Here is a 12,814-nt window from a genome sequence, read left to right on the forward strand (position 1 = left end):
GATTAAGAACGAGCTTTACACCTCCGCCGCGGTGCCATGGAGCTCTGAAGCCCTGCAAGAAGAATTAATTGTATTGATTTTCTGAGGCCCAACCTAATTGCGAATAATGCCATGGGCACACTGCTATTCGGAGATTACATACATACTAAACTATTTGCAGCCTCAATAATGGATCGTTTGGACATCATATAAGATTTCGTCTGCTGGCCTCTGATAGCTCCAGAACCAAAGACTTAAGCAACGAACTTGAATTTTTTCAACCGAAAAAAATGCTACAAATTGTCAACAGAGTTACGATATTTTTATAAATTTTTATGCATCGCAAATAGCTGTTGAATCAACTTCGCACAATTTGTCAATTTTGAATTGAATCTCATTAAATGTGATCCACAGCGCTGTTAAAAACATAAGTACAATAATTACGGGTACCTCGCTCTGAAATTTTTTTTCGAATGAAAAAAACTTTTTTCCAAAGATTTTCATCTTGCTTTTTCAGGCCTTGAGCTCAAGATTTTCGACGTATCACGCTGCCATCACAGCAGGGTGACCGCCTATCTCTGCTGTGTTAACTTACTTACTTAGCTGGCGGTTATCCGTAAGTATGTTAATGACCATCCAACAAGACGCGCCAGTAGCTTCTTCGCTACGCTAACTGGCACCAATTTCTCTGTTGTTGTTGTTGTAGCGATAAGGTTACTCCCCGAAGGCTTTGGGGAGTGCCATCGATGTGATGGTCCTTTGCCGGATACAGATCCGGTACGCTCCGGTAACAGCACCATTAAAGTGCTAGCCCGACCATCTCGGGAACGATTTATATGGCCACATTAAACCGTCAGGCTATCCCTCCCTCCCCATCCCCAATTTCCATGAGAAGCTTGGGGTCGCCAGAGCCCCGTCTGTTAGTGAAACAAGATTCGCCGCGGATAGGTGAGGTTGAAAATTGGGTTTGGAGAAGCTATATATTGCGCTGCCAACTGAAGGATTGCGCTACACAGCCCCCTGAATCTGGTATTTTAGTCGCCTCTTACGACAGGCATACCTAGAGCGGGTATATTCTGACCCCCTAACCCGCCGGGGGGGGGGGGGGGGGAATTGCTCTGTTAACTAAGAATTATTAATTCCACCCTAGGAATACCAATGAAATCTGTTAAATTTACAGATTTTTGTCAACATTGCAATAACTGCAGCTATTGATATGAGAGAGATTTGTGTAGTATGAGCGTAAGTGTCTCTCTAAACTTAACTGAAGCATTTATATAATATTGACAATTGTTCGCTGTTGAGATGGCCAACAGTTTTTGTAACAGTAAAATTAGTTAGATGAGAATCCGTAATTTTTACAGAATATGAGACCAACAGTTTCTCTCCTGCTGAAATAATTAAACAAATTTGTTTTTCTCGATAAACAACTCGGTTGAATTAACCATATTTCGATCAATTTAACTGAATGTCTGTTAATTCAAGAACAAGACACTTGATTTGATGATGTTACTGGCTTCAATTCTTTTGGTCTACAACGAGTACTCGTATAGATAGCGATTTTGAATGCCAACGAATTCAATTTCAGAAAGTATCCAAAAATTTAATTAAAATCCTTTTAGTTTCCATACATATGTGATACGCTCTAATGTGTAGATCTTACCCAGCGCTAGCTTCCTCAGCCATATTTGAATGAAACTCCTGCCATCTTGTTAGACCACTATGCGTTGCCAAAAATGCTACTGTGATGCCGAAACGTTGTCTGAATTCATTTCTGTGAAAATAAAGATTTTTAATATATTTGCAGTATACAACTTTTATATCGGCTCATGATACAAAAAATATAGAGGTAGTTCCACTTCTTATTCTCTGTCTCCGCCATTGCCACCATTTGATGTAAACTGTGCTTTGACGTTCCCTATTAAAACAGCGCTACTATATCCTAATAATACATATGCTCCTTCACTCTTTCTTTCAAGTTTTTGTTCCATTCTTTGACATTCAACATGCTGTCCCAGGAAGGTATTGAACGCCACGCATGTCCAAGAACCTACAAGAACTGTATCTGCCAGAAAATATGATCTTGCTAATTCGTACTCGGTTCAATATAATAGTTGCTCCGAACTTGACTCACCGCATACATATACAAGGTTATTTCCCCTAGTGGATCTTAAGCCATTGCTAGAACAGGCAGCTTGTCACTGATGTTAGGGTTTAGCCCATATGTTTAGCTGAGTAGCCTGGGCACTTGCATGCGTGAATTGCGCTGTGAACAGACCTAACGGTGGTCGTGTCGCTGCAAAAGGTGCTTGAGCTACTAAGTTTTTGCTAAGCTAACGTGTGGTGACTCTGGCTTTACTCTGAGATTCCAAAAGAAGAAAAATGCTTCGACTCCGATTGTCCACAGGAAGATGAACGAAGCGTCGAAGCAGTTCCTGACTCTCACGCTAATATATGCAGGAATTTCTATGGGAAGAAGGCCTATCGAAATAATGGAGTTAAATTGATAAGGCTGAACAATATTAACCACTTCAAATATATAGAAGGAGTTTTTCCAAACTTCCAAAGGCAGGACAAAAATCTTATGTGAGGTGAAGTTTGAGGACGCATAATAAAACCCGTAATATATCGACACGGGATTGAAAGGTACTAGGCGTATATCAATCTCCTAATAAGCAAATAGGCGGAATATATGTTATACCCAGTGAAAGAAGAATACTTACGCCGTTTTCTTTCCTGGACAAAATTTTACCCTCATGTCGCACTCTTAAACTCTAACTTTTGAACTAGGTCACCTAGCGCTAAGCAAAATGGCTCTATTTGTGGGTAAAGATACCCCTTTTCTCATTCAGTGGAAAATGTTTTGTGAAAGGCACACACAAATTCACGTGATAGCCGAGCAGAACCAACAGGGCGACACTATTTTCTGAAAAAATGCAATTAGTCGCAATGCCCCAAATCTTCTGGGGGGACAGACAAACCGCTTCCCATCTAATAGGTTATAATTCAAGAAGCAATATTGTGTTATACAGATTTAACCTTTGGATGCGAAATTGTAGTTGTACTTAAATCAGTTCACACCTTTTAACAGCTCTGAATATGTTTAAATAAAAAAATAAATGTAAGGCGCGATAGCCTCCGAGGAGATTTAGTGCCGAGCGTCGGGCTCCTTTCAACATGTTTTATGCCGAGTCCGAACGGTATCTGCAAAGCAAGTTGAGTATACACTACGAATCTTTTCATGGCAGAAATGTACTCGGAGTGCTTGCTAAATCACTGCCGAGGGGCGACACCGCTTAGAAGAACTTTCGTTTAATTGAAAAAACTTGTTTCTAAAATTTTGATGTTTCTTTGCCCGGGCGTAAACTCAGGATCTTTGGTGTTGTAGGCGGAACACGCTACCACCACAGCACAGCGGCTGCTGATAACATGCTGATAAAAAATTGGTAATGGTACGATAACAAAATAATAATCGTAAATATTTACCCTTCGGATATTAATAGTTGAATAGAAATACCTCATAAATCTTTTAATTTCCAAAACATAACTCTTTTGAGGTGTCAATGCTTTTTAAGAATTTGACAAATTGTATCTCTAACAACCAATGCGAATCCAAGGCGAATTCCTAGCAGGTGGTGGCAAAGCGAATTCAACCAATTCGCCGTGCAGAAGAATGTCAAGCCAAAAGAAAAGTTTCATTGATTTCGATTTATTGACACATTGTTGTACAAGGCGTTGTATGGAAAATAATCAAAAAGAAGCAATCAGCTGTTGGGATAACATCCCTGGTACTGAATTCGCCTTCCTGACAACTAACACAGTTTATTTCAAATACATTAAAGTGGAACTACCTTGTTTTCTTGTATCATGTAACAGCTAATGAAATAAAAAAAATGCATAACATAAACAATTATAAGTAATTTTGTAAGATAAACATTTTCTTTCCAATAATTTTTTTTACCTTGGCAACAAACCCATTAGAACGGCGATTGGGCTTGAAGCACTTGTGCTAAATCAAATGTATTTATTTTGTTAAGTTTATGTTATTTTTTCAAAAAAATTCAAAAGGAAATTTTTGTGACATGATGGAAAAGGAGTTTTTGAAAAACAGAAAACGAAACATATAAAAAAGAGGGGAAAATTGTTTTTGTTGCGTATGGAAAAAAGAAACGTAGTAATTTAAAAGGAACGCTGTATTTCCATAATCTTTAAAACTAATCGTTTGCAAATATTATATGTTCTTAGGTATAGTTGAGATTGGTAAGCAATTTTTTCACACAAAATCCTAAGCTACATACATACGTATTTATGTATTGTGACGAATATTACCATCTCTAAGCTGGTACTAAGTAAATGCACAACAACAAAAACATTAAAACAAGCTACATAAACACATTAATACAAGGCAACGAAGAGATAACTCACACACAGATCACACACAGTCATCAGTTGAAGTAATAGTCACATATATGTACACGCGCATATGGCTATGTGAGAGGCTATAAACTACAGATACACACGCGACGCGTATAGTTGGTAACCAAGTAGAAAATTATAGCAGAAGAAACATCTAGACATTTGGGCACAGAGTATAAAAGCAGCGAAAGCTGAGTAGTCAGTATTCAGTTTGATTTAAGCACGCTATTGGTTGCGAAGTTAAGTGTTATTGTGAAGTGTTTTCAAAGTAGTCTAATAAAGACCATTTTGCATTATTGAATATTGGAGTTGTTTATTCAACAGTTTAGCGATACGAACGTTAGTAGAAGGTGTAAAATAAGCAGAGTCTCCCAGAAATCGTTACAGCATGTAGCAACACTTCGTTACCTCAGAATTCCGGTGTCGTATGTGTACTTTTTTGTTTAAATTAGGAATTATTGCATATTGAATAAAATAATTGTGTCTTAAACTATCAATACACTTTTAATAACAGAATCGACAACTTTTCGATAAAAAAAAGAAAATAAATACAAGGCGCAATGTACCTCCGAGGAGATTTTGAAAGAGGTTCTCCTCCAATTTGCGTCGTTCTTCTTTTAATTTTTCCTAGAAATTGTGGGGTCAGGACCTACATGTTTTACGCCGACTCCGAAAGGCAGATACGTTTTCACTGAGAAGCTTTTCATGGCAGAAATACACTCACTACCGAGAGCGACCCCGCATAGAAACACTTTTCTCCTAATTGAAAAAACTTGTTTCTAAAATTTTGATGTTGCTTTCCCGGTACTTGAACCCAAGGTCTTCGATGTGGTAGGCAGAGCACGCTACCACTACATCACGGCGGCCCGCGACAATATACCGATAAAAAATAGGTATATAATATATAAGTTTCCAACAGCAAATTGATATCTTGATATCTCCACAACTTTTCTATAACATTCCGATAAAAATGTGTAACAATAGAACAAAAAAATCGATAATCGATGTTGATAACATATAGATAATTTTTCAATGATAAATCGATAACAAACGGATAACTTGTCGATTAAAAATCGATTTTATTGAATTACGTTATATTTTTTTATATTGTTTTATTTGATTAAAATTTTTTTTTTTTAACTAATTTAATGTAATTAGTTTAATATAACTTAATTTATATTTTATTTTATTTCGGCTCGCTTCATTTTGTGTTATTTCATTTCATTTTATTTTATTTTAATTCTATTTTTTTATTTTATTATTGATATTAGAGAAAAATTGTAAGTTCACAAACGGCGATGGTTACTAGGACATGTTTCTGAATTTCACTCCATAATCAGCTAGCTTTTCGGGAGCTGAGCGTTGAACTCGAATCTCCAACATTCATTTGAGTGCAAAGGCAGATGCCTTTAGCTGCTTAGCCATATGAAAAAATCCGAACAAATGTTACTAAGCTTTCAAAAAAAAGCGAGCCTAAAAATTATATCCACACCATTAGGAATAAACTACATACAGAGTATATGTGCCTACATGGTGATCAAAAGGAATAAAAACAAAAAAGGCAACTCTTAGAGACCAATGTACAGCGAACAACGGGACATTCATATGGCTAAGCAGCTAAAGGCCTTAGCACTCATATGAATGTTGGAGATTCGAGTTCAACGCTCAGCTCCCGAAAAGCTAGCTGATGAAGAAGTGAAATTCAGAAACATGTCCTAGTAACCATCGCCGTTTGTGAACTTACAATTTTTCTCTAATATCAATAACAAAAACCATTGTATAAAGCAATATGAACAATGCTCGCTAATTAAATACATATGACTTTTTATTTTATGTTATTTTACTTAATTTAATTTTATTTTAATTTATATTATTTTATTTTATGTTATTTTATATTATCTTATTCTGTTTTATTTTTTTAGTTTATTTAATTTTTTTGTTAATGTTCTTTTATTTAATTTATGCCCCTATTACGGTATACAACTCAACTTAGTTGGGTTGTAATTAAAACAACTCAACCTTCAGACAACTCAACTCCTGTTTGGTATTACGAATTACAACTTATTTCAGTTGAACTTGAATTGGTGCTGCCAACCTAAGAAAGTGTTGATTTGACAGATAAATGAACAGCTGATCAATTTGTGGCGAAAATTTAAGCATTTGCAAAAGTAATTTTGTTATTACGAGATATTATATGATATGAAATCTATTTTATAATGGCGAAAATGTTGGTGATTAACATTTCGCGAATGCAGAAAACATTCGCGTGATCATTCCAATCCCTTGGAACTACCAAGCACCAAGTAAGAAAATGTTTAAGTGACAAATGATGAGCTTCACATGAAGTTATTTTGCAGATTTGAAAGGAAGCATTTTACTCATTACTAAACAAAATTAAGGACCAATTCCACAAACGCTTTCGAGGGAAGGCTGAACCCCTATAATAAAATTATGCGTCACATTCATATTCCTTGCTGATGGCTGCTATCAAAAATGCTGTGGAAATGATTTTGGTGTTGGAAGATAGATTAGAAGTGGATTAAAACCCAAACAGCAAAAATTGTATTTTACTCTAAAACAGGATGCCTAGGAGTAGTGATTACTAACAATGGAACTCACGTTTGCATAATTTCACCTATTTTGGCTGCATCCCAATTGCGGCCAGCCTCGTCCAACTTCGGAATATATTCAATGTAATCCTTCGTTTAAACGTTGTTGTGCACAAAATTGTGGATTATTGTTTGATTAAAAAATGTTTAAGTACCGGCTTTAAATTTTTTGTTTGTTTTTTTTTTTTTTTTTGTAACGTGTTATGAGCCCGTGCACCATCTAACTCTCATCAAAGGTGGATCAAAAGACGCGTTTCGATCTCCGTTTTGGTAAGTCTAGTTGAGGGGTTGACTACTAATACTGCTAATATGTTTCTTTTCCGCCTTCGGATTATTCTTCTCGAGGTCAATACGCGTCTTTGGACACCTCTCTCGTAATTTTTGATAGCGTATTAGCAGTCGACCCCTCAACTAGACTTTTGCCTCCGTTTTTAGGATTCGAAAGCGGAAATTAAAAATTTTATTTCTGTCGCAAAATATTTACAAAAACCCACAAAATGGCCCGAGGGTCCGAAATATGAGGCCCGATCCACGTTTTTTTTACACAGAAGATCTTCCTGTGTTGGCGGCCTTTGGCCGCGATTTGTAAAAATAACCCTGGGTAGGTCCAACGCCTTTCTGCATTAGTGTGTACAAAAAATCTGGCACAATACATCCACATGAAAATTTGAACCGAAATGATATGATAGAAATAAAATTTTTAATTTTTGTTTTCGGATTCTTAAATCGGAGGTCGAAACGCGTCTTTTGATACCAACTTTGAAAATTTTTGTTAAAAATTAGGTGGTGAACCGTCTTCTAAAACGTTGCATTTTTTCAAAACAACTGCAAAATTGTATGAGACAACTGCTAGTAATCAGTTGTAAGATTTTGACGCGTTTGACAACTACACTAACACAACGTTGTAAACGGTAATGCCACAAAAAGTTGTTAGACGAGACAACTCAACTAACATTTTTTTTGACAGGTTGAGTTGTAATCTGTAATACCAAATTTCGAAATTTCAACCCAACCAGAGTTGAATTGTAAACGGTAATAGGGGCATTAATTAGTTTAATATAACTTTATTTATATTTTATTTCATTTTAATTTATTTAATTTTATTTTATATCATTCCATTTTACTTTTTTTACTATTTTTATTTTTATTTTATTTATTGCTTTTTAATTAAGAACTATTCTCCATTTGATTTCTAAGCTGACATTGTTATTGCTGTTAATGCTGGTTCCCAAATAGACGAAGTCCTTCACAGTCTCGAATTTATCACCGCCAGCTGTGACGTGGCTGTCAAGACGCGAATGTGCCAATTCAGACTTGGATGACAGTATGTACTTCGTCTTTCCCTCATTCACGGAAATACCTAATTTTTTACTTCTTTATCTAATCCAAAGAACGCAGAACTCGCTACTGGTTTGTTAAGTGCAATAATAGCGACATCATCAGCATACGCCAGTATCGTAAAACCTCTTATAATAGATTGTACTATCACGATTAAGTCCTGCTGCTAGAATTATCTACTCAATCAATTTGTTAAAGAAATCGCACGAAAGAACGTCGCCTTGTCTGAAGCATCCTTTGGTTTCGAATGGCCCGGAGAGATTCCTCCCAATTCTTACCAAGCTGGTGGTGTAGCTCAACGTCATTGGGCAGAGCCTTATTAACTTTGCAGGGAATTTAAATTCATAAAAGCATGTAAGCAACTTGCTTTCGTGCTGTCAAAAGCTGATTCGAAGTCGACAGAAAGATAGTGAGCGTCGATTCTTTTGACGTGAGTCTTCTCCAGGATCTGACACATTAGGAAGATCCGGGAGATAGTAGATTTACCAGGCCTGAAACCGCACTGATAAGGTCGAATCAGTTCGCTGACTTAAGGCTTCAGTTTTTTGCATAGTACGCTAGATAGCACCTTGTACGCGATATTAAGCAGGCTGATTCCACGGTAATTGGTGCTGTTTGTGGGACTGCCCCTCTTGTGGATTGGGCAGAGCACACTTAAACTCCAATCTAAAGGCATGCGGTCACCCGAGCATATTTTACATAGCAGTTGATGCATACTTATTACCAGCTTCCGTGTTTGAACAGCTCGGAGGGTAGTTCATCATTAATCGGTGCCTTGTTATCCTCTAGCAGTAATATCACTATTCTCACTTCCTTATAGTCGAATGACGGAACGTGTTTTCCGGGTTAGGGTATCAGGTTCATCTTCTCACTCGCTAGCTATCAATGAGGAGAAGTGTTCTTCTCCAATTTCGAGAAAACAAATATTTTTCGTTGTACACTTATAAATTCGTCACCTGAAAAATCAAGATTTGCTACACACGATATCCGTATTCTGAGATAACGAGCTGCTTAAATATATCCAATTATATGTTTTTATGACATTGTCTAATTTATACAACTCTTAAAGTGAACTTTGAGAAGAACGTTCCTAAAGTATCGCAGAAAAGATAATATATCCTATCTATCTTCATATACACATGAAAGTCGCATGCGAGTGTTTCTTCTCCAAAGATAAAGTAGTATGCAATTTTTGGAAAGTGGGTGAACCCACACCGCTTTGAAAAAAATTGTAATTAGCTGAATGTTGGAAAATGTTTCAAGTATATATCCATTCCATAGAAGGCATAGGACGCGAGCAGTAGGTGGTAGTGGCGGTGGCTTGCTGAGCAGCGTTGCTGATAGAAGGTAGTCGGAGGAGGGGGAGGGGGGCGCTTAGGTTAGTTTTGAAAAAATTACGGGGTCGACGAATGTTGGCAACCAGCGCAGAACACCCTATCCTTTGCACGTGACACACTGACAAGAGTGTGACCGTCCTAAAGAGATTCGTTTTCGGCACAGGCAGCAAAATCATTTGTCTGGGCCCAACAACTTCCGGTGCAAGGGAGTATGGAGCAGTTCCGCTGCAAGGATCTGCTCTGATGATGACAATTTGTGGGAGGGACGCAACACATTAAATGGGGTTACATTGGGACAGTGCCTTGGTTGAGAAAAATTCTGAGTCGCTCCGGTACAGAGAACCGGCTGTCGTATGAAGCGGTCAAAGGCCGGCGGTTTCTTTTTGCCTAAAACAGCTTAAGAGAAAGGAATATGTCCACTTTTGTACCCACACCAAATATTGTTTTTATATCTCAGAAATTAACTTCAACAATATTTACTTAACTCAACACAACCCAAACGTGCTTTCTACTTCAACATTGAACTCTAACTAAAAGGAAGATTCCCTCTCTCAGACAGATGACGAAAGAAAAAGTGTTGCCAGTTGTGAAATTATTCCTTAATTGCCTGAACATAGTTGCCACACCTAATAGATAAATCTACGCGTGATCGTTACGGACCGCTCAGCTCAATCTAACGTAACACGTTCTAAAAGTGTTTCAAGTATCATAAGAAAATTTTGTCTCAAGGCATCCGATAATGTAAAGACGGCCTTGGTGGCATGACGTCCGCCTTGTATATGCAAGAATATCAACCAGCAGTGCATTTACGATCCGCTCAGATGCAATCGTATATACTATTTTATTTTTAGTGCAGCAGATCTATAACGATCCATTTCTAGAGCGAACTTTATTAAGAAAACTTACCCTTTATCATCTTTGGAATTAAAGCTTGTATTCTTAGAAAACCATTCTGTAACTCTTGCATCAAAAACGAGTGATTGCATAAGCTGACGATCGCCTAAAAATAAATGAAAATTTTTAATCAATTCAAATTTTTTATTAGACTTGTTAAAACAGCAAGAATTACGTATTTCCAAATAATTACAAAAGAAGCACTCACTTTCCGGGGTACGTGACTTATTGATTTCCTTCAATACAAATCGCAATCTTATGTAAAACTAAAAAAATCAATGGGGGGATTCGTTTTATCTTGCAAACAGTGCGCGGATTGCACGGATTGTATTGATTGCACGGATTGTAAATTCAGTAAAAAAAATGCACGCAAAAATTTTATGCAATCCGTGCAATTTATGTCATGCTGAAACCTATGTATGTACATTTTCGTGTAACTAATTGTAGGAAATAAAAATACTACCCTGTTTGAACGCTATTCCTCTCATTTCGTTCGCGAAAATACTGCTCTCGTAGTATTGTGTAGGACATAAACAACTGATGCAATCCGTGCACCTTGCAAGATAACGCGATTCCCTAATTTGTTGTTTATGCACCAGTTTGGTGAGTACTTCTTACACGAATAATATTAATTAAGGCTAGCTTTGCAATTATTAAGACGATGTTGGTGCAGGTGAAAGAAATATGATTACGGGTGTGGTTATACAAAATCTATATTTTAAAAATAAATATAAATACAAATCCGTGGTTATGGTTTTATGATAAATGAATTTGCAATGTGTTGCATGCAAAATGCTTTGGCAAGTCCTCAGCTAACAATAATTTATGAGACTTTCAAAATTTATTCATTGTTTTTTTTTTTTTATTTTAGTGACAAAGTTATATGGTGGATATTGCGATTGAAATTATTGTTACAAATAAAGGTTTTAAAGGGAAAGATGTGATAAAAACCAAATAAACACTAGAGGTGTAAATAAATAAAAAAAAATAAAACAATTAAAAATTGGTAATAAAGCATTAACTGATCAAAAAGAATCTATAAAATGTTAATAATTTCATTTTATGTTACTAGCAATATTACCCCTGTAAGGAAAATCTCTAGTTCAGAACTGTTGCGCTTCTACACCTTTTCCAGTTTAAGTTCAGAAATTTACAATTCAAGTTCAGAAAATTGCAACTCATGTTCAGAAAATTACAATTCAAGTTCAGAATTTCCAATTTAAATTCAGAAATTTACAATTCGAGTTCAGAAATTTACAATTCGACTTCAGATTTTCCAATTCAAGTTCAGAAAATTACAACTCAAGTTCAGAAATTCCAATTTAAATTCAGAAAACTACAATTCAAGTTCAGAAAATTACAATTCGAATTCAGAATTTTCATTTCAAGTTCAGAAAATTACAATTCAAGTTCAGAAAATTACAATTCAATTTCAGAAAATTACATTTCAAGTTCAGAAAATTACATTTCAAGTTCAGAAAATTACAGTTCGAATTCAGAAATTTATAAGTAGTATGTTAATTTTCAAAATTTATTTTAATTAATTAACTTTATACTTATATTATGTTACTTGCGGAAGTGTTGATGCTTCGTTGACCATGTTGCCAAAATGGTGGCTTGGGTATAGTATACCGCATGTTTCCATCAAGGTGTGTACATCCCGAACCTTGAAATCAAATGGAGCATAATTCTTTCCAACAAGTGCATGATGACGCTACGGCGAAGAAAGAACTTCAGTCGAAACGGCAGTTTGGAAAGCAGTGGAAGGGAGAGAACTCCACAGAGTTGAGAAGGTGGAGGAAGACTTGACCTCTCATGGTGCTTCCAATAGCCGTCAGTTACCGCGAAACAGGGAAAGCTGGCATGATTTGTTACGAAACTGCAAAAATCGCAATTAAGTGTCAATTCATGATGAATGATGATGATTGCGGATAAGTTGATATATATTGACATATGGTGCCAAGATCTATGTTGACGCTCCGTTGACTGTTTAAGTGGTCATATCTTCGTCATCACTGCTGTCATACTGAGTGCAGATCAATGGTTGTGACGCTAAGAATATAGCTGGATGGCATTGCAATTGCTTCTTATGAAAAATAAATAAATAAATAAAATAACACATAGATAACATCTTGCATACATATATTTCCATTGGATGAAAAAAAAAAAAAATACCCGACAATTATCTGAACTTGAATTGAAAATTCTGAACTTGAATTGGAAATTTCTGAACTTGAATTG

General features: G+C 36.3%; 1 protein-coding gene across 8 annotated transcripts in view; it reads right to left on the reverse strand.

The window, feature by feature from the left end:
- stj (straightjacket) overlaps positions 1-12,814 on the reverse strand; it is a 105,830-nt gene that overhangs the window by 15,140 nt on the left and 77,876 nt on the right. For 4 of the 8 annotated variants that reach the window (XM_067788637.1, XM_067788636.1, XM_067788640.1 and 1 more), the window contains 3 exons: positions 10,586-10,679; positions 3,941-3,988; positions 1,643-1,753 (listed from right to left, as the gene is read on the reverse strand). In XM_067788637.1, the coding sequence (XP_067644738.1) occupies positions 1,643-1,753; positions 3,941-3,988; positions 10,586-10,679 (253 nt within the window). The remainder of the gene's footprint in view (positions 1-1,642; positions 1,754-3,940; positions 3,989-10,585; positions 10,680-12,814) is intronic. The other 4 variants (XM_067788638.1, XM_067788643.1, XM_067788641.1 and 1 more) reach the window with 1 other exon arrangement.

The sequence above is a fragment of the Eurosta solidaginis genome, chromosome 5 (assembly GCF_040869045.1).
Source record: "Eurosta solidaginis isolate ZX-2024a chromosome 5, ASM4086904v1, whole genome shotgun sequence".
Classification (NCBI taxonomy): domain Eukaryota; kingdom Metazoa; phylum Arthropoda; class Insecta; order Diptera; family Tephritidae; genus Eurosta; species Eurosta solidaginis.